General features: G+C 39.6%; 1 protein-coding gene across 4 annotated transcripts in view; it reads right to left on the bottom strand.

The window, feature by feature from the left end:
- Positions 1 to 1,968: 1,968 nt before the first annotated feature.
- adcy2b (adenylate cyclase 2b (brain)) overlaps positions 1,969 to 27,286 on the bottom strand; it is a 66,391-nt gene continuing 41,073 nt past the window's right edge. For 2 of the 4 annotated variants that reach the window (XM_028036312.1, XM_028036314.1), the window contains 12 exons: positions 26,066 to 26,163; positions 25,353 to 25,437; positions 19,387 to 19,527; positions 16,664 to 16,783; positions 16,110 to 16,294; positions 13,796 to 13,880; positions 10,846 to 11,004; positions 8,496 to 8,642; positions 8,204 to 8,311; positions 4,204 to 4,318; positions 3,946 to 4,070; positions 1,969 to 2,900 (listed from right to left, as the gene is read on the bottom strand). In XM_028036312.1, the coding sequence (XP_027892113.1) occupies positions 2,748 to 2,900; positions 3,946 to 4,070; positions 4,204 to 4,318; positions 8,204 to 8,311; positions 8,496 to 8,642; positions 10,846 to 11,004; positions 13,796 to 13,880; positions 16,110 to 16,294; positions 16,664 to 16,783; positions 19,387 to 19,527; positions 25,353 to 25,437; positions 26,066 to 26,163 (1,521 nt within the window). In that variant the 3' untranslated portion in view covers positions 1,969 to 2,747. The remainder of the gene's footprint in view (positions 2,901 to 3,945; positions 4,071 to 4,203; positions 4,319 to 8,203; positions 8,312 to 8,495; positions 8,643 to 10,845; positions 11,005 to 13,795; positions 13,881 to 16,109; positions 16,295 to 16,663; positions 16,784 to 19,386; positions 19,528 to 25,352; positions 25,438 to 26,065; positions 26,164 to 27,286) is intronic. The other 2 variants (XM_028036313.1, XM_028036315.1) reach the window with 2 other exon arrangements.

Raw genomic sequence — 27,286 nt, 5'->3', positions numbered from 1 at the left:
AGACATCTTGTATTTTTTGACTGCTTATTGCTTTTTTTTCTTTTTCCACCTTCACCTTTTTCAAATGCCTGTTTTATCCTTAACAATCTTCTTTGACTCACCAGGCTCCTTGTTTCCTTTCGTGCGCAAACTGTGAACTTACACAACCAGAACCGTCTCTGTATATCAAATAATTTTAGTCGGGATATTTGTCTGATATTTGTCTTATGGTAGAAATATACCTTTTATTCTCGGTAGCGTGGCGGGGAGCTATTTCGGTCTTGTTTGGTGTTTGTTAATGAGGATTAGGAGCTAACACACAAGGTGATATTTTCTGTTTTCAAATAAGAAGGGAAAAGAAACTGGATGAGTAAATGAACAGTGCTGTAACACGGGGTAGTAGTTTGTAACTAAAGCCTTAAGAATAATTGGTTTCACACCTCAGGGAGCCGAGGAGTAAAATCTGGTGTTTCTCCTTGGCACTTTTCTGTAAGATCGTTGTTCTCGCTGCATGGATTTATGAATATTAATGCCAACATACTTGAAATGTCTCTTACATTTTCCTTGTTAACATTTTCATGGAGCAGTGAGTTGCTTTTGTGAAACAAGAGGCAAGATGAAGTGCTTCTATAAGTTATTTCTATACAATGTTGTATTCAAATGTGCCCTTTCTGATACAGCATATAATAAAATATTTAATCATGGCCTTGGATATTATTTCTTTGCTTGCATTTTCTTTAAGTGGCAAAAAAAATAAATCCAACTGAATAACAATATGACTCAAAACGCAGCTTTGATCTGGAACAATTCTCTGTTTAGTTTAGGTTTACATTTTCTTTCTTAAAAAACAAACAGGATTTTAGCACATATATGGTTTATTGGTCCTCCAAATAAAAATATTTGCAGGTTTAGGCATTTAAAACATGTTATTTGGATTAGGGAAGTAATGCTAACTTACCATAACTAATCGTGAAAGTCTGAAACGTTCTCAGCTGACTCCGTTGTGGGGCAAAGAAGGAGTTTTCATAAAATGAAGAATGTTACGGACAACCCCGGGTTTCATCTTCACAAGAACAAAACAGTCAGAGGCTTCCTCAGAATCGCTGTGATACGGACTGTTGGAGGAGATCCTTTCATCCCACAGCCATCAGGATCTGCAATAACTCTTAACCTGATAACGTAAATGGTATTGGTGACAACATTTAATTTTCCTTTGGGATTAAAAAAGTATTTTTGAATTGAATTTAATAAAATTCTAAAAGTCAACAATGCAAAAACATATTTTGACTAAAAACTACACCAAAAATACTTTTAGTGTGATTTTGTGGTTTTGCAGTGAATAACCTGCACACTGTGGTCGTAATCGGGGCCGGATTTGGAAAGTTAAGGGCCCTTGGGCTAGAGCCAGTTTTGCTGCCCTATCCAGAATAAATAAAACAATAATAAAAAATAATAATAATAATTTCACTCACGCAATTTACATCACATTATGAGGTAAGTCTGCACATTAGTAGGTTTAAAATGTCCCATGTGAAATGGCTCCAAGTTGGTATCAAAAAGATGTACTATAAGTTTATAATTTTCCAATATTTGACTATTGTATACATTTATAAAAGTGTAACAATATTAAAACAACAATTCGTATTGGCCTATTTGTTTTACATAAGGCACAATTCGTTATTAGGTTGATGAAATTAAAACATGCATTCATTACAAAAAACATTCAATATCTTTGGGGCCGCCCGAAAACATGGCGCCCTGGTCTACTGCCCGTGTCAGTCCTTTCTAATAATTTATACAGATCACCCATAGCAGAGTTTATAGAAATGGAATTAACTAGTTATTATTTGTTTTGACATTTTGATAAATGTATGAAAATATTTACTCTAAGTCTGTCCCAACTATTTTTAAGCACGCTGTGCATGTTTTTACTGAATGACGGTTCCAACGTGGGCTTTTTAGCTTTTGGAGAATTAAAACGACACGCACTGAGAATTTATATACAAATGTTTTAATGGATAACAAAAAGAGATGGCAGTGAACGTTCACACACATGCTGTCGGCATGGCTCCAGCTTTAATTATATAAAAAACAGAAACCTTCCCCCTTGATTCATGAGTCAGACTCCACCTGTTGCCATGTGGGACACATATGCAGCTATAAAGCTAGAAATACAATCACAGGTTTTATTTATCTATTTTTTTTTTCTTTTGGCAAACTACCCATCAAGCTGGCAATTTGTTGACACCAACAGCCCCTATATGACGAGATTTATTGTAACATCCATTTGGAAATGAAATGAACCAAAAATCAGCTCTCAGTGCCAATCAGGCAGGCAGAGAGTTGATAAAAAAAACAAACAAAACAAATCGACTCGACAGGCGGCTCAATTTGCTCAAGTATAAGGCCGTGAAGCACTGCGACACCGGCATGGGTAATTAGCTCCACACTACTACTATTTTACAGACAGGTGACTGGGGGTCCTTGAGAGCTGCACTAATTTAGCCACCCTCTCTTTAGTCAGGCTCTCCTTTAGGCCGTGAAGAGACTCTTCAGAGTGACGTCCTCGTAACACTGGAGAGGTGCAAACCCACTCAGAGTGCAGCGTTGAAGGACCGCGCCGGCCTACCTTGGCCTCCTTGACGGATGCCGGTCCAGTGCGCCGCTGGCTCTTGGTAATGGGTTCTACTTACAGAGCATGACAAATCACTTCTGTGCCACTTTGTGCGATTGTTGTTGTCAGGCGTGTTTTGGCGGTCGAGGCGTGCTCAGGGCATCACGGTCCCCTGCGACAGAGACCGGCTCATCTCTGTGTGGACGAAGTAGGTCTTCAGCTCCCCTTTGCCCTTCACGTTGATGATGCCGCGGCATGAACACATGTAGCCCAGGTTGGATAAGATGCCACTGGTCTCGTCTGTCACCTGAATGTCACAAAAGCCTTTGGATTATTGAGAAGCTTACACTTACAGTCTCAACCAAATATTTATACGTTTTGTTCTCACTGTCAAGCTAAACTTTCTCCTGCGTTTGCTAAGACGTGATGACCAAATTATTTTTATTTGCTAAATGTTAAGAATAATGCAAGGTTTTCATACGTTCCGAGTGTATGACTTTATTTTTTCAAAAGGATGCGGCGGAGATTTTTGTTTTTGTAAGAACATAGCCTCAGTCCTGTAGACAGAGTATCCATGCATCCTTATGAAGTCTTAAATTCATGTGACCTAAAATCAAGGCCTTAAAATGTCTTTTTTTTAAAAGTAAGTCGGCCTTAAGTATGCTAATCTTAAATCTTGAAACTACAATTTAATCTCATATGTAGTTTTTTTTCCTCGCAGAACTTTTCTGTCAGGCAGAAATTTGAGTTACACTCGGACGTTTTGTGACTCGAGGCAGTTGAGGTATTAGCTACAGCTGCTAACATGCCTTTGCTAGCTGGCTAGCTTTTTTGTGTCTAAAGTGGGTGAATTTGTTGACACACGGAGAGCAACGAACAATACTGAGAGACAAAAGTGATCGCCACTCAACGCACGTGAAAAGTAGTGAAACGGGTCTTAAATTTCATTCTAGGTGGCATTGAAAAGGTCTTAAAAATACTTAGTGAAACCTGCAGGCAGCCTGTGTAGAGAGCCACCAGTTCTCTCTGAAACAATGGGCCAAACTGCCAGCTAGCTACTGTCAGAACCTTGCAGGACACTGACAACTTTTTACCCAAGTCTTTTTTACCCAGTTTTAAAAGGCAATTCTACCAAATACTAAAGCAATGTATGAACATTTCTGAAACTGAAGAGAGGGAAAAAAATTCCCTCTCTTATTAATTATTCTGACATTTAGAAAATAGTGTTAATTTTGTAATCCTAACTGACTTAGATGATCAGTAAAAATTTAGTCTAATTTGCTATCAGTGAGGAAAAACTCTCTCTGATTTCAGCTGTACATTGATAGCCATGCATCACACAGACGTCTTACTTGGATTTTACCCAGAACCCCCGTGGTTTCCATCCTGCTGGCCACATTAACACTATTCCCCCAGATGTCATATTGAGGCTTCTGAGCCCCAATGACTCCCGCTATCACCGGCCCATGGTTAATACCTGGCAAAACAGCAGCATAACCAAAAGAGATAAACATTGGGGGAATCTTCACACATATTCAACAAAATGGATTCTGAATAAAATAGACGGAAACAAATATGCACAGTTTTAAGGTTGTGGAGACGATTCCTACCTATTCGCAGTTTGAAGTCATTAAACGAGTGTTTGTTGATGACATCTAGCTTCCCGACGAGCGCAAAGGCAAACTCCACCATGGTGCCTATGTGCATGTACTGTCTGTCGTGTTCCTGAGGAAAATGCAGAGTGAACAGAAACGTGTGTTAAGGTGAACAGCAACAAAACCTCTGTCTCAATGACAAAAACACGAGGAACTCAAACTGGAGTCACAATCTGCGTCTCCATTGCAAATGTGCTCAACAGATTGTCAATATTCAGCTAATGTAGAAAAAAACCAAAAAAAAACAATTTTGCAATTACAGTGTTTCCATTAAATAAGAAATGTGATCAAAATCACACATGAATAAGTTTGTTCATGCAATAAGTCATTATCGCGACATCATCATCCGACTACTTCCTGTCTTCGTCTTGGTTTGAGCCAGTGGCAACATCCGGTTGTTGATCACATGACTCATTTGATGCTCAAAAAGTATTTCCACTGCATGAACCAGCTTATTCCTGTGTGGTTTTCATTTTATTTCTTATGTGATGGAAACACCACAGTTGTGAAATGATGGGGGTTTTTGTTCAACATCAGCAGAATACAGACAAAAATCTGCGCCCATTTGTAATGGAAACAAAGCCACAGTTATCCAAGTTTACAAGACGTCTGCTCAGAAAATCAGTGACCAACACGGAAACGAGGAGAGTTGTTTCTTTTTGTCAAATTCATAAAATAATCAGTACTTTTGAAAAGTGATGATAAGTATGAGAAATGAAACCGGGGGAAATTGCGTCAAAACCTTTTCTGCCTTTAATGTGACATTTATCCTACGCAGCTCAACTGAAATCAAAACATCGATGTCTGAAGAGCCTGTTATGTCACTTCCTGGCCTACTTCATGTTCTTCTTCGTGGTTTATTCACTCTGCCAGGCTGGCAGTAATCAAACCCGGGTCTAAGCAGGTTGAAACCAATCGCTGAATTGACAGAGATTAATTATTGTTTTCGGTTCAATCTGTTTGAAGAGAAGCTGAAAAAGAAGAAAAGAGCTGGAACAAGCTGCTAGCATAACTGTGCATTACAGGAAGTAGTCTTCTTAAGTTTGCACCTGCCACCTGTTGCAGGGAATCTGATGAACCACAAACAGAGACCAGCTGTCCTTGAGGTTAGCATGAAATTTGCTCGTTTGAATCATTCAGGTTAAGTCAGAGTTTTGCGGAGAGGTCACAAAGGATTTCATGCACCAAATGTGTACAGTAGGTCCTCAAGATTAAACGTAGCTGCTCTGAAAATGTGCCCCCTTAAATACATAAATATAAACCAGTTAACAGTGATTAGAGAAGATTTTTATCTCAATTTCTCTGACCAGGTCTTTGTTTTATAAATGCTCGACATGTAAAATGAAGAAGCAACTCGTGGCAACATGAAGAAGGACATAAAGTTTGCACCGACTTAAAGAACTTTGACGAAAGGTGAGAAACAAAGTTGTTCGGATGTAATTCAATAACTAGCTTTAAAATAATTTTGGAAATGAGTTTAAAGCAATTTCTAAATTTTGGAGCCTACAGCGAATCAGAGTGCCAGTAGCAGCTTAGTTTATGCACCCGGACAATGATCTGACGTACACAAGTGATTTTATCTTTAGAAAAAAAGCTAAATTAAAGTTTTGAAGTGGCCTAGTCAAAGTTTCAAAAATGGCTTTGGCATAAAATCCCATTGAAATGCTTTGCCATAGTCTTAAATATGCTAATCATACTTAAATGTGTGACTAATTTAAAGACATTTGCCAAAGAACACTGGATCAAAATTAATCTATGGTGATGTCATTTCCTGTTATTACAAAAGCTTGATGGCTCAGGTTAGGTTGGGTTCAGAAAGACAAAGTGCCAGTTTGGTTTGGATACATTTTTTCCCCCTCGAAATGAGTAAAAATATTTGAAAACTGTGTTTTGTTTTTGGTCAGGTTATCTGACCAAAACAAAAAGTATCAGTTATCTGACTGATAAAAATAGGTTTCATGATTTAGTTTATCAGAAGATGTCCTCACAGTCAGAGATCTGGAGAAAATGTTACAACTTAGAGTGGGGAAGTATAACAAAGTCAGGATGTGGTTGACTAGTTAAAGAGCGTACACTTTAACCGTCTGGTAGCTTTATTTATTTATATATTTGGGTTTGGGGTTAGTAGTTTAATTGTACAAGATAAATGTCACATGAAAACTAAAAGGCAAAAATAACTACAAATGTCGATTGATGAGTCTGTCCCGTTGGAAAGTTAAGACATATTTAAAGAAAACCTCTTGACTGATGCATTAACAGTCTCTGAATAGGAGGCGGGGCTGAGTGAACGCCCAATTAATCCAGATTTTTAGCAATCAGGCAGATCTCCTGACACAGCGCTGATGTCTGAACAAGACCCCCATTTGTTCACATGCATTCAGATGTGCGACAATGAATCACTGATGGACGGGTGATGCTGCTGCAGATTTCACGGAGCGACCCACATGGGGCTTTTAGCTGCGCTTGGAACGCCGTTGACGCTGCAATGCTTTTCACTGCCCCATTTTTTGTGGCCTCAGGCACCCGTAGATAATTAGGAGGGAAAGTCCAGGGACTTGTCAAATGTACATACAGGGACTAAAAGATGCCCTCTGTTGACGCCCTGCATGAAGCTGCTGTATTCTCAGAATAGAGCCTCCAAAAGTCTTCATAACCAATCAATTTCTTGGCATTTTGTCAAATCACAAAGACAAAGTTTAGTGTTTTCAATTGATGATGGTTTGTAATAAATCCAGGACAAAGTAGAGTGTGTCAATGGTGTGCATTTTCCATTCGAGGCACTTTTAGTGCAGCGTCTTACTGTAAAAATCTTTCAAGTGTGGATACTAGCATACAAAATTACCCTCAGGTCGTAGGTTTTCCAATTAGCCACTTGAATTTTTCAAGGTTGTTGTTTTTTTCCCCTTTCTCTTTTAACCAGTTATTGCCATAAAATGTTCCCCATTTTGGTCATCTTATTCATACTATTTTAAATTAATAAGCAATTTTGTATCAGTACCAGACAAATGCAGGACTTTGTTGTTTGCGATTCTCACACCGGTCATCAACTGAGACAAAGACTTGTGACATCATCTAAATAGTTAGGCTCACTAGCCACTTATTCTGTAAACAATAATCTTAGCTCTGCTAACACCTAACCGCTAAACACATAAAGATTTGAGCCAACTTACACTAAACTGCGAGACATAAAAAAATAGAGAATACTATTGCTAAGATGCTACATATAGAAAAATATGGGGAAGCTAACGCTAAACCGCTAACCACCTAATAAAATTGGCAGAAGCTAACGCTAACTATTTGTTAAGTCTTGCCCACAATGTCAATAACTACAGTTGATTTTAGTGCAAACATATATTTTATATTACAACCTTGACGGCCATTTTGAACCACATGATTTCTATGGTTCAAAATAGGAAGGCCATGTTTTGACGCCAAACACATTCATCTAACTGACAATTTTAGTGCAGAAATGTATTTTCCATGACAACCATGGTGGCCATCTTGAGAAGTCAAAACATTATCAGTAAATATGAAATCCATGGTCCAATTATGAAGGATTTAACACTAAACGTATTCATCTGTGATAAATACGGGCAAATCAAGAGCAAAAATAAATTTTCCTTCACGACTGTGGTGGCCATCTTGAATTTTTTAAAGAGTTTAGTACCAGTAGACCCCACCCTATGTTGCAATTAAAGCTGCAGGTCTTTTGATTATGTTTCTCTTAGCTTCAAACATGGAGATTCAAATTCCTGCTGATTGTTCTCAGAAGTCAGACTGAAGTTGAACATCAATGTTCCAAAAGTTATGAAAACCAGCCATTCTTACCTCCCACATAAATCCCAGTAAAATACATAGAACATAGTGGTTTGATTGGGACAGAATGCACTTGTAGCTACAAGCTACTTGTCTTAAGATTTGCTGAGTCTTACTGTTAAGGTGGAGAAAAGCTTACTTGTGTGGACTCTGGTCCTGGAGCCACATTGAGCCCAGTTGCAGCCATGTAGGTGCTGCCAATGGTCTTTATCTTCTCCACGCCGCTGAACTTGGGCTTAGACAGCAGCTGTGAACGCAGAGGGAACCCAGCACAAAGTATGAAACAGGAGCAGCATCCCAACGACCGCCTGGCTTTGTGCTCCTTCCGCTCAGGAGCATCATGACACTTCCCCGGAGAAGGTCAAAAATCTTTCTTTTGTCTTTTTCCACACTTCCAGACAGTCAGGGTTATTAGTAAGAGAGGAGTTTACCTCATCAAAGTCGGCTATGATCTCGTTGAGAAGTCGGAGGCACTCCAGTCCTTCCTTATTGACATCAGACTCTGTGTAAAACTCTTTGAAGTCCGGGATGGAGGCGAACATCACACACACTGACTCGTACGACTGATGATAAAGGTCCTGATAACAAGCGAAGAAGAAGAAGAAGAAGATAACAGCTAGATGGGCCGTATCGAACAGGCACTCGCGGCAGAAAGATGAAGAGAAATGGCCTGTGGTTTCATTGGGCTTTACTAAAAAATAAAACAGCATGACCTAAATGCCTCATGCTGAACACTGACACTTAGACTTTAAATAAATAAGAAGACGCTTTAATCATCTCTGCAGGGACGCCGGGTCCCCGTGGCAGCCAGAAAATAGGGGCATTCATCTTTAGAAAGGAGGAGGTAAGAACAGAGCAGCTCAGGTGACGCGCAGAGCGAAAGGGGTTTTGTCTTGTGCAACTTTTCTTTTTGGAAATGTTTCAGACCAGAAAGTAAAGCAAGTTGTACTGGGTGAAGAGATCATGCAAAGTCTAACAGCTAAGAAAAACAACATCAACAACAGCATTTATTGGCACCTATGGTAAATAATGTATAAAAAAAACCTGAGATCAATTCATTTATCACAATAATAAAAAAGTGAGGAGAATTAACTTGACTACATTTATTCATTGTGGATAAAAGTCCCACCCTGTTAAATAGTTTTCAGCAAAACCATTATCTTTGCCTGTAGAAAGAATTTCCTCTAAATAAACCCGAGCGTTGCAAACATTTCAACTTTATTTCTTTCGTCAGGTTTTCTAGAAACTTCTAATTAGTCGTCCGCCATCTTGTCTTTCTTTGTGTTCATAACATGACACAGAGACCCGTCTCTTTCAGCCACTGGCCACAAAGCTGGACCTATTTTCATCTGCCCTGCACACAAACAGAAACCTCAGAGGCTCATTGCAGAGAGGGGCATCTTGGGGGCCAGCACGTCTCCATGACAACCATTACATGAAAAACGCCAGTCAGTTCTTTGGAAATGCTACCATCACAAATGTAAACATGTGGTAGTTGGCTTAACCCAACCAGAACCTTAACTGGATCTGTAATCAGATTAGGGTAGGCGTCCCAATCAGCGTGATATCAAAGTTGGACCGATTTCCAGTATCGATATCAGAGCAATATCTGATATTGACATGCAGACCCATTTATTAATAACAAATGGCTCAGACGTTCTCATACCTACTGCTGCTGACTATTGTTCTCTGTTTGATTGAAATTGCTCGAACAAAAGTCCACAAAATTTGTAATAAAAGTGTGTGTGATTTGTGCTGATATCGTGTCGATATCGGCCAATGCTCATATCTGCGATATTGGTATCGTTTCAGGAGGGAAAAAGTTGTGTCGGGACATCCAGATGCAAAGAAGGGCAAAAAACGCTGTTGTTCATAGTATGAACAACAGAGGGAACAATGTACTCATATTGATATGGGTGTGTATATAAAATAATTCCTTCTAAGGCTTTGGACACATCTTTACCAGGGGTGCCACCCAGAACACGGAGTGTGTTCAGCGTTTACTGGTCAGAGACGGTGGAAACGCGGAGTGACTGCTGCACCGCTGTTCGGCTTTTCTTAGAGAATAATCCTCAAATTTTCAATGCACGGTCCCCCTCCCCATGCAAGTGCCTGCCACCGTCGTAACTGGGTCACCGAGGAAGACGAGTGAGGCAGAGCTGAAGCCTGAAGTGAAAGGCGCAGGTGCATTACAGCACTTTTTACTTCACTGAGGCACGACTCAGTCAAAATACCCGCAGAATTGTCAGCCAACGAATCATTTTATTATGCAGGCAGAGAAATATTGTTTATTTTTCTTTGACTGTTCTATTTTTCTTTTTAAGCTTTGTCAAATCAGAAACTGTATAAGATAAAGCCCAGCTTTCATGGATTCAGATTAAGCACTTTGTGATTGCTACCAGCAAATAGAGGAAGTATCCTGTTTAAAAGTGTCTGCCACATGTTTTAATGATTCACATGTCAGAATAAAGTAGTTCAAGGAACAAAGAGAAGATTCTCTTAGAAATTATCAGAAGGAGCTGAAAATATACTAAAATCATCCAAACAAAAGCACAAAAAGAGTTTCAGAAAGTCCGAAAGAAATCCTGATCATGGCTACAATAAAGAATTTCAGTTCAGAAATAACAAAATACAAAGGAACGCTGACTGACTGAAGACTTCTGCACGATAATATTGCACAAATGACATCCAAGTAGGAACATTTTCTGATTTGATCTACGTTTTCATCCATGCCTCTAAATGTTTGCGAAATCTAGAAACATCTTGATATGTTTTGTTCACCTCATTTTTCCAGTTGCGTCCCAGGAAGTGCTCGGCCACGTGCGCCGGGAGGACGTTCTCCAGCAGAACCCGGTTCAGGTTCTCCATGGTTTCAATTTCCTCACACTCCCTCTTGAACTTGTCCCGCCACAGGAAGTCCAGCCGACAGTAATACTCGTTCTGTTGGAGGAGGACGAAGAGGAAAGGGGAGACTCTCTGTAAGCCTGGACTTAAAGACTTTCAGAAGGATTTTATGATCCTTTAACGTAAAATAGTGGATAATTGTTAAGTAGAAGTAAAACGATGCAAAGTTTTCAAAACGTTTAACAAATAGAAATCCAGCCAAGTGCTTTGAGGTGTGACACTATCGCTACTTCTTCTCTACGAAATAGCTCAAACCCGATTGGGTAGTGTCTGAAAACAACAACAGTTGAGTTTTGCCACAAATTTTCAGTTATATCTAGGTCTGTACTTTGACTGGGCCATTCTGACACATACTGACACGCACTTTGATTTAACCCCTCTTACTGCAGCTCTGGTTCAAATGCTCCGATTTTCTTTCAGGATTGTTTTTTTATTTAGCTTCGAACGTCTTTCTGTAAACGCCTTGCTAAAGAACACAACCCCGCAGCATCATACTCCCACCACCAAATTTCACCACTGTCTTTATTTTCCATCAAACAGCACATTACTTGAATCACTGCAAAAACACAAAATCTTAAATTAAAGTAGTTTTGGTCTAGTTTCTATTGGAAATATCTAGCTTTACTTGGGCAGGGATTGTCGTTTGTGAGCATAAAGTTTTTCTGACAACAATATGTGTTATTTTCCTGTGTTTTCTTTTCCTTTTCATGTTTCCTGCGTCAGTACAAAATATCTGCTGATATCCACGGTCACTTTATTAAATTAAATCAACATTTGCACAACAATACTATTAATAAATAAATATTGCACTGCAAAAACAAAACAAAAAAATCTTACCAAGTACTTTCTGTCTAGTTTCTAGTGCAAATATCTAAGTTCATTTGAAATGAGACAAAACTAACTTACAAGTAACTTTTCAGCAAGATATAGAAGCTTGTTTTAAGTCCATAATTAATCAAATATTTATTTTTCAAAATCTAGCAGATTATTTCACTTATAACAAGAACTTTTTCCCAAGTTATAAGTAAAAAAACACTATGATTACAACAGGCCTTCTCAGCGCTTTCGCTGCTCGGGCCTAATAATCTGCCAGTGAAACTGATACTTTTCATTTATGTTAAGGAAATATTGACTTGCTGAAAAGTTTCTTGTAAGCTAATTTTGCCTAATTTCAAGTGTACTAAGAGATTTGCACTACAAACTAGACCAAAAATACTTGGTAAAACATTTTTTAAATTTTTTTTTTTTGCAGTGAGATTGACCTGATTGGTCCCTGAAATAAAGGCCTTAAGCAAAAACACCTTCAGCTTATTGCTTCTCAGTGGCAGGTGGCTTATTTTCTCTCCTAATGCGTCGCGACTGCGAGGCGGTCGTATTTGGAATGCTTGGTATTCATGAAAAAAATCAGAGTGCCAATAACAAGACAGCGAGACAATGCGAGAAGCAGCAGCGCAGCTATTGCTCAAGGAAAAAGCAGACAGAGCTGCTTTGCATAAAACATAGCTGCTGCTTCCTTCTCTCTTTCTGTGCTTTTTGGTTATTCAAGCTTGAGGTAGTTTTGAATACATCTGCATATGTTAGCAGGACTCGCATGCGAAGGTCAAGACATCCTGAGGTTGCGTGTTCGCGCCTCCGTTTCCGGAGCGCACCGTCTCTGTATCCGAAGGCTAGAAGGGTCTGGTGGGCGGGCTCCTATACTGACCGTCCAGGGAGATGTAGTTGATTAGCAGGCTGAATGATAGATAAATGCACTGAGTTATTCATTTTATTCCTTGACATTAGCATCAGCCGTGGCAAATTTAGAAGATTCCACCACCGACGGAGGGAAGGATGTGCTGCGTTTTGGGGTCTGGGAGTTTCTGAGAAACAGCGTTCCAACCTTCGTTCCTCATTCGGGTTGCGCGTGTAAAAGTAGATGAGGAGAGTCTACCTCGGTGAGTCCAGAAAGTAGGCCAGCTCATTCCAAATGCCGTTTAGAAAGCAGCTAAACGAGGCTGTAAATGAGTTTTGCTCCACTGTGCAATCTGATCTTGGGGGATGAATCACTGATGCTGTTTTCCTTGTAACCTGATTTCTCCTCCCCTCTGAAGAAAGTTCTGAGAAAAGACCTCATTAGAGCTGATAAGAAATTAGGCGAGGAAAATTTGTCAACGGACTGCATGAAGCGTGCAGAATCGTTTTGAGCGCATCAACCGCTCGGGGCAAAGAGGTCTTCCAATGATCATTTTAGCGGTAGATAATGGAAGAATTTTGTAATTGAAACCGAAAAAAAAAAGCATCTTAAGAACGGAATCAGCTTCGAACAAGGAGTTTTAAACATCCAAGTCGGGCCAACAAAACCTTTATTTCTCTGCCGAGGGTGACCCAGAACGAGAACAACGCAAGAAGCCGATTGGGCCGCCGCGTTTCTCTGGGGAGCTCCGGATGTGGGTACAGAAGTCCCAGCTCGGAACATCTGCTTTGAGATGATAGATGTTACCCCTAAAAAAAGATTCAATTCCCCGCAGAAAATCCAAGTCAGCGGCGTTACGGTGTCACATGACGCGAGGACGGTGGCGGGGCACCAACACCACAAAAATACAAAATGTCTGAAGACGTATTTTTATACACCAAAACCTTTTGGACAGTAAAAATATCCTTCTCTGAAGGAGTCAAAGTACCTCCCACCCCCCCCCACCGACTCCCAGAAGTCTCCATCTCTGCTTAGATGGAGCTGAAGATGATCTTTGAATGCTGAATGACCTGATCAAGTAGTGATGGCTGCAGCAGTGGCAGAGAAATCAAGTTTTTATTATCAGTGATATCTCCATGGGGGCGAGCCACTCACCTGCCTGGCTAATACCAGCAGAGTGATGAAGAAGATGAACAGAGACACGGAGCCCATGGTCTTCAGGTCCTTCAGCACACCCGGTCTGAAAAACATGTTTGAAAACCCTTGTAATTATAACGTTCACTTGGAAACAGTGTTTTGGTAGTAAAGATGTATAAATCCATATTCATTTGTAACAGTAACAACGCCACAGTTAAAAATGTGTCCATTTGCCAACAGAAAATCACTTTTTCCTCATGGAACATTTTACTACTGTATATATACTGTATATATATATATATATATACAAAATAATTAAAAAATAATTAAAAAACAACATTTTACACAGGCAAATTATAGTATATTAATAGGTAGGCCTATACAGCTGCAGGTTTAAAATATCCCATGTGAGAATGCTCCATGCTGGCCCCTTAAAGGCGTACAATAAGTTCAGAATTTTCAAATATTTTAGTGTTGTATTAAATAATACAATGTAACAATATTGCAAAACAACAAACTTCATATGGGCCTATGAGTTTTATATTAAGGCACAAAATAAAATATGCATTAATTGTAAAAATATTCCAAGTTTTTGGGGCCGCCCAAAACTTGGCGCCCTGGGCGACCGCCCATGTAAGTCCTTTCTAGATAAAACAAATTCATAAAGCATGGATTTCTTTTTCAAACTAACAAATGCAATTATGTGATTAATAGCACAGTATATGAATATTATTCCTATACTGTGAATGATATTCACAGTATATTACAGAAAAAAATTATCGTTTTTTCCTGTAGTTTTAAATTGGTAGTTAATACAAAGGAGTCCCATTTTAGGCGTATTCTGCTTCCTGAAACAGCCTATTTTTGTAACGTAATAACTGGAAAGATGAAGTTCACACTGAAGAATTCAATCCAAAACATTTTTGAGCTTATTTGTTGACTCGAACAAGCTGATCAAAATAGCTTCCATCTGTAACAGCTGATCCGAGATAATTTTTGTGTTTCTATGAGCATTGCAGAGTGTCTGCTTGTTTCACCACATCTACCCTTCTAATCAAACGCAGAGTTGTTCTCTTTATTTTATGTTTCCATGATCTCAAGCACTGTCTCTAAAATGGGTAAATATCCTTAAGAATGACTTGAATCTCTTAAATCTATTTTATTTCTGACATTTTTTAGCAATAATTTGGTACTCTTTACATTTTGGGTTCTCACCCCGCCTGGTTTATCATGGCTACTGTTATTTTAAATCCTTTTTTCTGACTTTATGTGATGTTCTGCTTAAGTGACTCAACATACATGAATGGGGCCTTTATTTCTCAATTTACTGTTAATAAAAGATATTGCATATTATAAATATAAGAAAAGTAGAATATGAATTCCTAAAAAGCCTTCTGTATGTGTTATTTAAGGACGGTGGGTACAAACCTTTTCCCCCGTTGAATACACGCACTTAGATTACAAATCACAGTTTTTTTCTAAACATGCTACTTTTTATATGACATGAATTTTTTAAAGCACATTTTGGAAGAGTCACCAGTATATATGGAGGATGTTTCAACTGACACACAGGCACATCTTCATTCAAATGCCAACTAATTCAACGTGATCAAACAGTATTTTCTGTTTGCATTTTTTGCTCACAAGAGACAACTCTGTTATGTTTGCATGCACAGAAATACATATTTGAACTGTAAATTGCAAGATGAATTCACTGCCTTACCTCAGCTGACTGATCTCTACCCTCACACTTTTCTGTTACTTGTGAGAGAAGTGGCTCTAACTGAAGATGTTGATGACGTGTCAGAAATCAGGTTTATTAGGCAGCCTTGGTCTATTTCCTTTTCATTTAGCACTTCAGAATGATTCGCCTGTATTTGCCTGTAGAAGCAGAAACTCACTCCTCGTGCTAACAAAGCAAGGTGAGAAACCGAGGAATCGAGGTTTTTTTTTCTGCCAGCTACTCTCAGAGCTAGAGAAACTTTCGACAGGTTTTTTTTTCTTTTCTTCTTCTTCTCTCCCCAGCGATTGTCAGTCAAATGCAAAAGCTGAATCCTTCTCCATCAACACGAGTAGCATTATCTGTTTCTGCCACTCATCATCCCCTCTTTCCAGCCGTTCCGCTCCGCTGACAGCAGAATGGGACGCTGCCAACTCCGCCACCGAGTTGTTTCAGTGGTCCCCTGCTGCAGAGTCGCTCATTTTAATAGGCCGGGATTAACCAACGGGGTCGCAAAGGTCAGAGAGAGATGTGGGATTTTAGTCGGATTATACAGATTTAACCAGATTTCCCATCTCTGTAAAGTGAAAAGGTAGGAGAACCGGCCGGTACCTGTCCGCCTTGTCCGTGGGGTAGAGGGCTTTGTTGAATCCGTCCAGCAGAGAGGCGTGAGTCTGCAGGATGATGATGTTGTAGATCACCACGGCGACCAGCATCACCACCATCTTCAGCTCGTAGTTGATCCTCAGGAAGACTGAGCACGAGACCAGGCCCAGAATGCAGCAGTAGATGAAGTACTGAAGACGTAAAGAACAGCAGAAATCCTCGTCTGAAAGGGGAAACGTTATGTGTCTTCCAGGCCACTTTGTAGCAAATGTCACCTTGAGTTGCTAAAAAATGCTATAAATACCAAATATAGCTTTAAAGAAATTTGACCTACAGATTTGACGCCTTGAATTTGGGCATCCGTCTCTTTAAGAAGCTCCTGCTCTGCTATTAACCCTTTAACAACGTTTTTACCAGCGTTGCGCTGACAAGTAGCTCATATAACAAACTCAGCCGATGCGCAGTTCAACCAGGCGTTTGCTGATTGCTGCTGGCTAGTCTGAAGGAGCCGAGTTTTAATTACATAACAAAGCACAAATCTGTCAACCAGCCGTGCCTACCGGCAGGTAAAACCTGTTTTTGTCCTCCAGGTAGTTGGACCGGCTGCTGTTGGACACATTCACAGAGAGAGCGGCTGTCTGGATGTCCTCTGCAGGTCCTCCAGGGTCCTCCACAAAGAACTGGACAAACAAATCCAGGGGGGACAAGAGGGTAAACAAGTTGAATTTATGGTACATCATGAATTACCTCCTGGCAATGAGTTGAGATATGCAGATCTGAGTTGCTCCTGGTAAAAGTGAGCAAAACATTGAATTCAAAGAGCTCGTCTGAAGGTTTTTCATCAACCTGTTCTCCAGCCTCGTTGAAAAATCCCGTGCAGTCTGCAGCTATTGTAAAAGTTTGGCACGATTAACAAGCGACTTACTTTTAATCCTACGGTTTGTGCTGCATATTTAGCTTGTGTCAGCCTGTCGTTCTCTTAACTGATTATTCTTTATTTTTATGAGCCGATTAGCGAGAATTATCACTTGGAGAATAATCCTACTAGACGGGATCAGCCCCGACATAATCACAGAAAATCAACTGCGGAGCGGAGCGACTGAGTCACCGCGGTTATTATTGAGCTCCAGCTGGTCTGAGCGCTCCTCATTGTTCTGCTGAACGAGCGCAGAGACTCCATGTCAGTCGCGAGGTCAAGTTCGCCACTTCCTGCAGCCGTGGAGCACCAGAGCGCAGAGGCTGAGCCCCGCCACTCGGCTCGGAGCGCTGATTCACCGGTTCAGTCTGTTCAGCCCTGAAACGTTTATCAAGCCATCTCTGTAGAAGCCGTGCGGAGGTTTGAAACCTGCGATTGTTTTCGCCTTCATCCAGCGGCGCTGCCATTGTTCTTGGCTGCATCAGTTTCTCCTGCAGGTGCTCTGGCAGTCACATTCACAGTTTTTGTTTTTTTTTCCTTCTTCTTTTTTGAATTCCTTTCAAAATGCCTGATTGTCACTTGAGAAACAGCCATGTTTATTCCAGAGAAAAGGTATTCCTGCAGTTCCCAGGAACTATGATTTACACTTGACGCTGCCAGCCGAGGCTCCTGGAGCCACGCAGGTCTGGTGGCAGGAAGAAAAAATCTTCCCGTTACTATTAATCTGTGAGTGGCATGTTCCTTTCAACATATCGAAAACAGAAATTCCTCTTTCTAGAATACTGTTCCTCCATTCATTTTGGTGTCTTAATGAACAATTCAAAACAAAAAAAAAACAGTGATTTGGATTCAAAAGTTCACATTATATCTAGTTTTACTATTTAATTTTTTAATTATGCTAAGATGTTTTAGATCAACAAATACATTTTAATGTGAGACAAAGTTAAATTAAATACAAAAAATCGTTTTCAAACTAACAACGGTATTGGTCGATATCATTATTATTCATTCTTAACACATCGGTACCGGTCCAATAAATAAAACTGGGCCGATATTAACAACCAACATTTATTTCCATCTTGTTGTCGTTAGTTTCTGGAGGGGGAGGAGAAAATGTTGGTCATGTGGTTTTTGTTTGGTCATGTGACAGTGATAGTGATGCAGCAAAGGATTGTGGGAAGTTTAACAGAAGCGAAGAAGCAGTGGTGAAATCGGCAGTGTGGTCATTGAAATGGTAGAAATATGCGACGCATATTATTCTACAAATTGAGCATGTGTGTCACCAAAATGGTGTGTAAAGTACAAAATAATATTTAAAATGCATTTCATTTATATTTGAATAATGGCAAACATCTAAATGTATAATTAAAGTACTTTGTTGTAAATATTTGACACATTTTAGAAAAAATCATTGTAAGCAAAACATGAGGACATGAAACAAAAAAGAATCACTCATACAAGATATACAATATTTGTAAATATTGGTAATCGGTAACGGCAGCAATATTTATGTTGGACATTGAAATCGGCCCAAATTTTTAGATCGGTGCATCCTTAGTTTCGTTGATAAAGGGAAGAAAAAAAATCCAAATCAATCTGGTCTTATGTTTAAAAGATAACTGTCCATTGTATTAAATCATAGCCGTAATTTTTCTACATTTGTTCAGTAGCTGAGTTCAGTTCAGTTCTTGAGTTCAGATCAGTTCCAGTAGCAACAATAAAGTCAAATTACAATGGTGTTAAATCATAAAATATCCTAAACAGAAACTGACTAGCAAATTTATGTCTCCGTGTTAAAAAAAAGAAACGTTTAAGTCAATTCAGCATCTGTATTGGATCGGTATCAGCCGATACTAAACCTCAGAGATCGGTATCGGTAAAAAAAAGTGGATCAGTGCATCCTTAGTGAAAATCCAAATTTTTTTAATTGAATTCATCTTACAAAAAAAAGGAACAGTTTATATTCATGGTTATATATTCATATTCATCAAGACACAAAGTGCTGTAGGTAAACTTCTGACATTAACGGCAGATTTGCAGAAACGTCGATAAAGTTCTCAACTATTCGACATCCTTGCTGTTAGAACAACGGTGCAAAGGCCAAACGGAGGAGTTCTGCTCCTACTGGGTAGGAAATATCTGATCTGCCTCCAACTCTGCATTAGTTATCCTCTGTGATTATTTTTGCTGGTAACGCTGCAGTATTTGACTTCATAAAACCGAACCCACAGTTTATTGCATTCCTTGCTGCTATAAATACCACACAGGCCAACACTTTATCTGCAGCTGCTTGCTGATCATGCACACACCCACCAGTCGCAGGAAGACAAACTACATTCGCAACATTTTCTACCCAGCCAGTCTCACCATATTGAACACAGCCATCACCAGTATGAGAGCCGTGGTCGTCATGGTGAGGACCAATCGCAGCCAGGGGTTGTTGGTGACGATGATGCGAGAGGAAGCCGGCAGCCATGGCAGAGAGCAGAAGGACCCCTTCCCTCCCTGCTGTGGATCCAAGGAAACAGCAGGAGTGACTCAAAGATGCAGCGGGGAAAAGGAGGGAGCAGTGAACAAACTTCCAGCATATTTGTTTAAAATAATATTAGCAATATACACTTAAAAAAATCAACCCTAAAAACTGATCATATAAAACACACAGAATGCAATAGATGCATATAAATTAGTTTGCAACCCCGGTAAAATCAGACAAAACTAACTTACAACAAGATAGAGGAGCTTGTTTGTAGTCAAGAATTCCTTAATATTGATGAAAAGGTTCTTGTTAAATTATTTCACTTACAAGACATTTTCCCGTGTTATAAGTGGAAAAATCTGCAAATGGAACAAGCATTTTTTTTTGTCAATGTTAAGGAATTATTTACTTAAAATAAGCTTTTATGTCTTGCTGAAAACTTACTTGTGAGTTAGTTTTGTCTCATTTCAAGTGTACTAAGATATTTTGGTCACTATAAACTAGACCAAAGATACTTTTTGATGTTTTGTTAGTGCAGTGTAAAGCAGAAGGTGAGGAGGTGAAAAGGGGGATTACTCCCACTGTTTAGCATGGTGGAGGATCTGTGATGCTGTGGGCCTGTTTCACTCCCAAAATCTTGTTGAAACGTATTGCAACATAAAACCCTTTGAAATAAACATCTGATGAAGTCTGGCAGGAAACTAATAACTGATCACACATCAACTGTGATTCAAAAAAGAAAAATAAATATTACTTACTGTACACAGAACAAATGTACTCAACATAATAAGGTTGGATTTTTTTTCACATTTTTTCATTTGACAGCATATGCTACTGTCACCATCTACAATAACTCCATTTTAAGTAAATATAAGTTACAACATTTACTTTCCCTTTGAGATCGCTAAAGTATTTTTGAACTGAAATAGTAATCATCTTAAGGTTTTTCACACATCTTCACCAGGTCTGCCAACAAACGTGTCCCCATTGAAATACTCAATTCTAGCTTATTAAAATGGTCCAACTTTTTAATTTTCTTATAAAAGTTTGGACCGAGCTCCTTTTGTAATTTAAGAGTTCTTCTGGACGTTGTGCTACTTTGAAATCATTCTCCCGAGTCCAGAAGTGTGACTGGTACCCATTATTGCTTGCTCTTCAACGCAGCATGTTCACACTGCATGAGCTCTAATGGCTCTCACACTTTTAAATTGGTTTCCTGGTACAGGGACGCTTTTAAACAAGAAGGGAGGAACATTAGCATTAACATTAGGATGTATCCCCCCCCTTTTTTTTAAGGTCAGATATTATTTTTAATTCCCATGAAACACCAATCCCTTTATCTTTCTATCTTGAAAGCCGTCTCTCCAGCCGTTGACACGGTGCCTTCCTTCTCTTAGCAGTGGCTTGGCTAATTTGGTCCGAAAGGACGTTTTCCCAGAAAACGCATTTGATCGCAGCGAGCGCGTAATGAACTCTTCCACAGACGAACAGAGAATGTTCTTTAGCAATAATGTGCCTCGTTAACAGTGACGTCCGTGAAGCCGACCAGTCGCGCGGAGATAAAACATGCGCCCACTGTTTTGCCTCCTCGTTAGCCAATTAGCTGCTCTTTCAGCAGTGACCACGGGGTCTTTCGCTGGGAATACGCGGACTGTTAAATTGATTTACGAACTCATCAAACCTGATTTTTTTTGTTCCCGCCTTCTGTTTCTAATTAAACAGAATACGAGTCCGACTCCTGGGTCAGGACAGACCCAAGGTTATTGGTTATCCTCCCAGCAATTAAAACTGACCCACTTACTGGGTGATACTACTCTCCTGGGGAGGAAGATGGAAATGGGCTTCTTGAGCGAGGAATCTTTTATTGATCGGCAGTGGAGCCCCAGAGTCAGGTAACCGTGTCAGCATGGAAATACCAACAGCGCTCTCCTCAAGCTGGATGAGAAGCAGCTAAAGTGCAATGGGGGCTTTGACTTGATTTAATTCAATACAAAGAAAATATTTGTTAAATATTCAAATGTGTTTCTGAACTAGTCACAGTAACTGTTCCAGTACGAAAAATTAGGATGGTTTGGAAAATACAACTTATAAAAAAAAAATGCTTGTAAATATTTCATGGACCCAAGACATTTTATGCCTTATCGCAACAACTTTTTATTTTATTTTCTTAATGACAGTGGAGGGAGGCAGGTAGCAGAATATGGGTTTTGGAAAGTGTAATACATAAGAGAGAAAAAAGCGATTTAAACTTAGGACAAGAACAGAGAGGGATGAGGACAAAGATGGGAGACAAGTGTGGAAAAGCTGAATAAATAAAGTACAAAGAAAACTAAAGCAGAATTTCCTTGGATTACACATTATGCGCTACATTTCCAAAACTACAGGGTCACCTCTCCAAATCATTTTAGGACAGTGTTCGAATCACTTTCATGACCAAAGGTGTGTAGATGGTTACTCTCAGGAGTGTGTTACCATGACACATAGTAACATTTAGAAAGTTACACTGCTTAACAGTAATAACTTGGCTTATTTAGTCTGTCAGAAAAGCTAAAAAAAAAATTCTCTTGTATTTTCACCATTTTATTTATTTAATTATAGATGTTACATTTTCAAACTAAATATTTAATTGGCAAGAAAAAAAAGAGAAAACTATTTTATATTTTTAGCTCCAAACTATATTTAAATTGAAAAAAAATATTTACCTAGCAAGCTAAATAGTTTGAGGCTAATTATTAAGTTGCTAGCTAAATATTTTTGTTTCAAACTTTAGCTTTGAAATAAATATTTACTTAGCAACCTATATATTTAGGGTCAAACTAAATATTTACTGTGCTAACCAAATATTTCGCTTAAAACTTGTAAAAAAAGAGGTAATTTAACGCTAGTTTTGGACAAAAGTTTTGGCTCTTTCCTCTTTTCTCTCCCGAGTCCTTGGCGAGTGGCGGCGCGCTGCTAAAACGAAACAACAACAAAGCGTGTTGACGTCACAGATCACAGAGTTTAATCTCATACAAAGCAATCAACAACAAAGCTGCAGAGGAACAGAGATATGCATTTTTCTCATAAAAATAAAGACACACAAGGGGAAACAAACAAACACGAAACAAAGACAAACAAACAGCAAAGACGTCTTTGGAGAGAGAGCCAATGCAAAAAAAGCAAAAAAGTGGCAACTCTCTGGATTTTTCTCTCCTAACACGAAATCTTATAGTAAAGAGGTGTTTCTCTATTTAATTTATGCATTCTAGGCGTTCCCCTTGTTGACCTATTGGAAACTCCCAGGGAAACTTGGAAACTCCCCTCAATCTACGCAAAGATCAAAAGACCATCTGCCTTCTACCAAAACAAAAGAGCGGATAGCTGGCCCTGACCCCCCGTGGCTCCCACGGTCATTCTGAGTACAGAACGACCTGGGATAAGACCTCACAGATACCTGAGAAATCTAAAGTCTCTGTCTCCCAAGGAAAATGCTAATTTTATGGCTTCGCCTGTGGCCTGGCCTCACAGTGGGGGTCCCATTGAGAGATCTCCCTTAATCTGCATTTGGTTCCTGTGTCTCTGAATGCTTACCCATCTGGTTTAGTTTTAAATGCTCAACACAAACCTGTTCAAAATAAGAGTGTTCCATATATCTTTTAAGATTAACTGTATTAAGCACTAAAATAATCATATTTCCTTAACAAACTTTACCTCTAACCGAGATATTTAGCTAGCGAGCTCCATATTTAACTTCAAACTAAATATGTAGCTTGCTAGCTTATTATTTTGTTTAAAGCAAAAATATCTAGCTAGCAAGCTAATATTTTGAGGCTAAATATTTAGCTTCAAACTTTAGCTGTAACCTAAATATTTAGCTTCAAACTTTAGCTGTAACCTAAATATTTAGCTAGCAAGCTGTGAATTTAGCTTCAAAAGGACTATTTAGCACAAATATGTAGCTTCAAAATTACCTTTTAACCTCAGCTAGCAGGCTCCGTATTTAGCTTCAAACTAAATGTTGCTTGTTAACTTAATACTTCGCTTGGAGCTGAATATGTTGCTTGAAAACTAAACATTTAGTTTCCTAACTAAATATTTATGTTGGAGCTAATTCAGAATTCAACTAAGAAAGGAATGTTTTAAAAAGTTATTCTAAACACAAAGAATATCTAGAAATTCATAAACTCATAGGAGACAAGCCTGTCAAAATTAGGCTGATGTCCTCCAGTCGTCTTTCCTCGTCTCTCACAGTAGTCTCCTAAAATTGACGCCGCAACTTACAGTGACGGCCAAATAATTAATGAAAGCCCGAGTTTTCATCTCATGATAGTACAAAACTGTAACGTATCCAGAAGCGACGTTTGACTTAAAGCGTTTGAGCCGACGTGCTCAGTGATTTCCACAGTTCCAAAAGACCAGATATGGAGATTGGCAGAGAACGCATGAAATCATTTATTCATGAGACACTGCTCTTCGGGGCTCTCAGTCTCTGAATGAATACAGAGCAGATTTCTTTATATGCCACATCCAGTGGGTGGATTTCTCACACGTTCAGTAAATCTTTAAATGTGTGCAGATGGGAGCGATAAAAATATCACGTACGTAAACTAACACTATGCGAATCCACATTTGCAGAATGAGAGCGGAGAAACCGTAAACATGCAACGCAAACAGTGGCATATGAAATTCCTCTGACTGTCTGCACACTTGTAAAATAAGTTAGTTAACAGAACAGAAGATTAAATGCGTAGAGCTAAATTTAAAATATAGCTTTGAACACTTTATGTAAGAGCAGTTGACTTTTTGTGAAGAGAGTGACATTTGCATTACCTCTACTATGACAAACCACTGCCTTTAGAAGTAGACACATCGCTACAATAAACTGTTTAAATCAAAGACCAGTCAAAGTCCAGACCTAAATCCAACTTACAGTCTGTGGCAAAATTTTAAATACCTGTTGTGAAAGGTGCCTGAAATCTGGATGTGACGATGGACTGAAACCTGAACCTTCAGAGAAACATAAAGACAGTAATAAAGTCGGCCTTTTACCACCTGAAGAACATTTCCATGATTACACTGGCTCCCTGTAGCTCAGAGAATCAACTTTAAAATACTGCTGTTAGTTTATAAATCATAGCTTAGCACCACAACACATTAAAGATCTGCTGCTGTTGTATCAACCTTTCATGCCCCTTAGGCCTGCTGGTTCTGCTCTACCTCCCCAGATCCAGAACCAAACATGGAGAAATAGCATTCAGCTTCTATGGACCACAAATCTGGAACAAACTTCCAGAAAACTGCAAAGATGCAGAAACACTGAGCTCCTTTAAATCAAGACTAAAAATCCACCTTTTTAAGAGTTGCCTTTGATTAGTAGCAACTGAAGCATTGATCAATATGTTTGTTTGAGGATTTTGATTAAGGTTTTTGAGAAATGTCTATCACCGTTTCATATTTAGTTACTGCATAATGTTTTATAGTGAAAAGCACTTTGAACTGCCGTGTCACTGAGATGTGCAATACAAATAAACTTGATTGATTAATTGATTGATTAAAACAAATGGGAGTGAACACAAAGTCCTCAATTATGTTGAAATACAATGATGTGTGTGAGTTGTAAAGACCATTTTCCTACTACATACTACGTTGTGGGGACCAACTGCTTTTGGATAAGTGTTGTTGTGACTTGAGTTTAGGTTATGTATAGGGTTTATAACGAGGCATGCCCTGGTAATGGTTACCATGGTAATGGTCAGGGTTAGGCTATATAAACGAATGGAAGTCGATGTAAAGTCCTGGTAAAGACAGTAGAAGATAACATGTGAGAGTGTGTGTGTGTGTGTGTGTATATAGTCAGGCAAAGACTGAGCAAACCCACCAGAATGTGACCAGCGAAGCAAAGGAGGAGGATCAAAGCCAACAGCAGGAACGTCAGGCCGAACGAGATCCCCAGCACAGCAGTTCTGCAACACAAACACACTCAGCAGAGTCATCCAGGGCCGCATAACCGTGATGAAGTTTCTACTGCTCTGTGTCAGAGCTGCAATCCATTCACAGTAATGGGACATAACAGGAAATTTTAGGGCATCTCCGGACCTCCGGAAGCAAAGCTTTCAATACGGACATTTTTCTTGAGCATAAATACCGCTCGGCAGAAAATTAAATACGACTGCCATAAAACAGATGAGGTAACGTCTCGACGTTGCGGAGCAATGTAGCGGCGAGCGGCGTGGGGAGAGAGACACAAATTAGAAAATCAATGGCCTCTCAGAAGCGGAATTACGCCTTTGGCTCAGAGAAGCGGTAAATTAGCATGACTGCGAATTTCTGTCCTCGCCGTGGAAGCGACGCCACGCTTTTGATTCACCTGATCTATAATCACTGGCAGACATGGTGCCCTTTCATCTCCATAGGCTTTTTAAACATTCTGCGTCTTGCTCCCCTGCCTCTTTCATTTCAGCCGGGTCCCCGTTGATGAGGCAGCTGGCGTCAAATGGCTTTTGCGCATCAGCGTGCCACCGCAGCTGGAGGCGGCCGACGCTGCCGGCGGAGTGTGCCATGCGAGTCGAGTGAAAGGGACCAAAGACTTACTTGGGCAAGACGAGGATCTGCACCACGAATATACAGCAGAATATGAGGCAGGCGCAGGTGACGTAGTACTTGAAGGAAGGTAAGGTGGTGGATCTGTACTGTTGAGAGAACATAAATATGAGAAAGATGCTTCTGGGATCAAGCAGAATGCTGCAAAGCGTAATCAACCATGAACGTAACATCACAACCAGAAGGAGTTAACAGAGGCTATTTTGTTGAGATTTTATGTAGACCAACAGATCAGTCAATAAATAAAATCCTGTACAAAAGTCACTTAATTAGTAACCAGAGTCCTGCTGGATGTAACGCAATCTCAGTTTCAATCTAGCTGGTCTGTAAAGACCTTGGAGGCTCTTTATTGCCTGATTGTCTGATAGACTCAGTTTGATTTGGGACCAAAATTGCAACATTTGTTACATGTGTAAAACAAGCCAAACCCTTTGAGGAACCTGTTCACTCCCCTTGCCTGTGCGGGCGCTAAACCAAGGACGACTGAAGGAAATGATATGAAAACCTCAGAAGAAGACAAGAGTGCAACTTCCTCCTTTGACAGAGGTGAACAGTTTATACCGTTTGTAGGTTTTCGCTTATCTTATTGGCAAAAGATTACATGCTATTTCTGCCGTTAGTTTTAGACAAGTGTTTGTTTTGGTTGTATTTACCCAGAATGCCCTGTGCTATAGCTCATGTCTTGCTTTTGGAGCGGTCTCCGGTCCAATTTTCAACTATATATGCTTTCGAAATGGACTAGAGTTCACTTCAAATGAACCAAAACGTAGGTTTAAAGCAGACTACAGTTTGCCATTTGATCCAAATCAGAGTTTAATTGCACCTCCCCAAATGAACCTGACTTTCCAGGCAAATGAACAAAAGTTTATGATTAAAGTGGACTAAACAAGGCTGGTGTGAATACACTCTTATAGAACATGGAAGATAGGTTAAGAAATTTAAAGCGGTATTATTACAAAAACTGTCCAATCCATCCATCATAATTCTGGAGCAAATGCTTCTTTGTGCACTGAGGCACTGAGGACGCAGCAATTTTTCACCAAAAGACCTCTCCAGTTCAGCATCAGACTAACGCATGCTGTGGGAAACATCGTCCAACAGTGACGCTATTTTTGCAGAAGTCTTCAATCTCCCACTTTCACCTATCGACTCAGGAAAAAAGTTGGTTTCCTCCCAATTCACAATTACTGTACACTCTACTTTATGCTGGTC

This window comes from Xiphophorus couchianus, chromosome 13 (assembly GCF_001444195.1).
Source record: "Xiphophorus couchianus chromosome 13, X_couchianus-1.0, whole genome shotgun sequence".
NCBI lineage: Eukaryota > Metazoa > Chordata > Actinopteri > Cyprinodontiformes > Poeciliidae > Xiphophorus > Xiphophorus couchianus.
The sequence above is the reverse complement of the archived record's forward strand: the minus strand, read 5'-3'. Positions and strand labels throughout refer to the sequence as shown.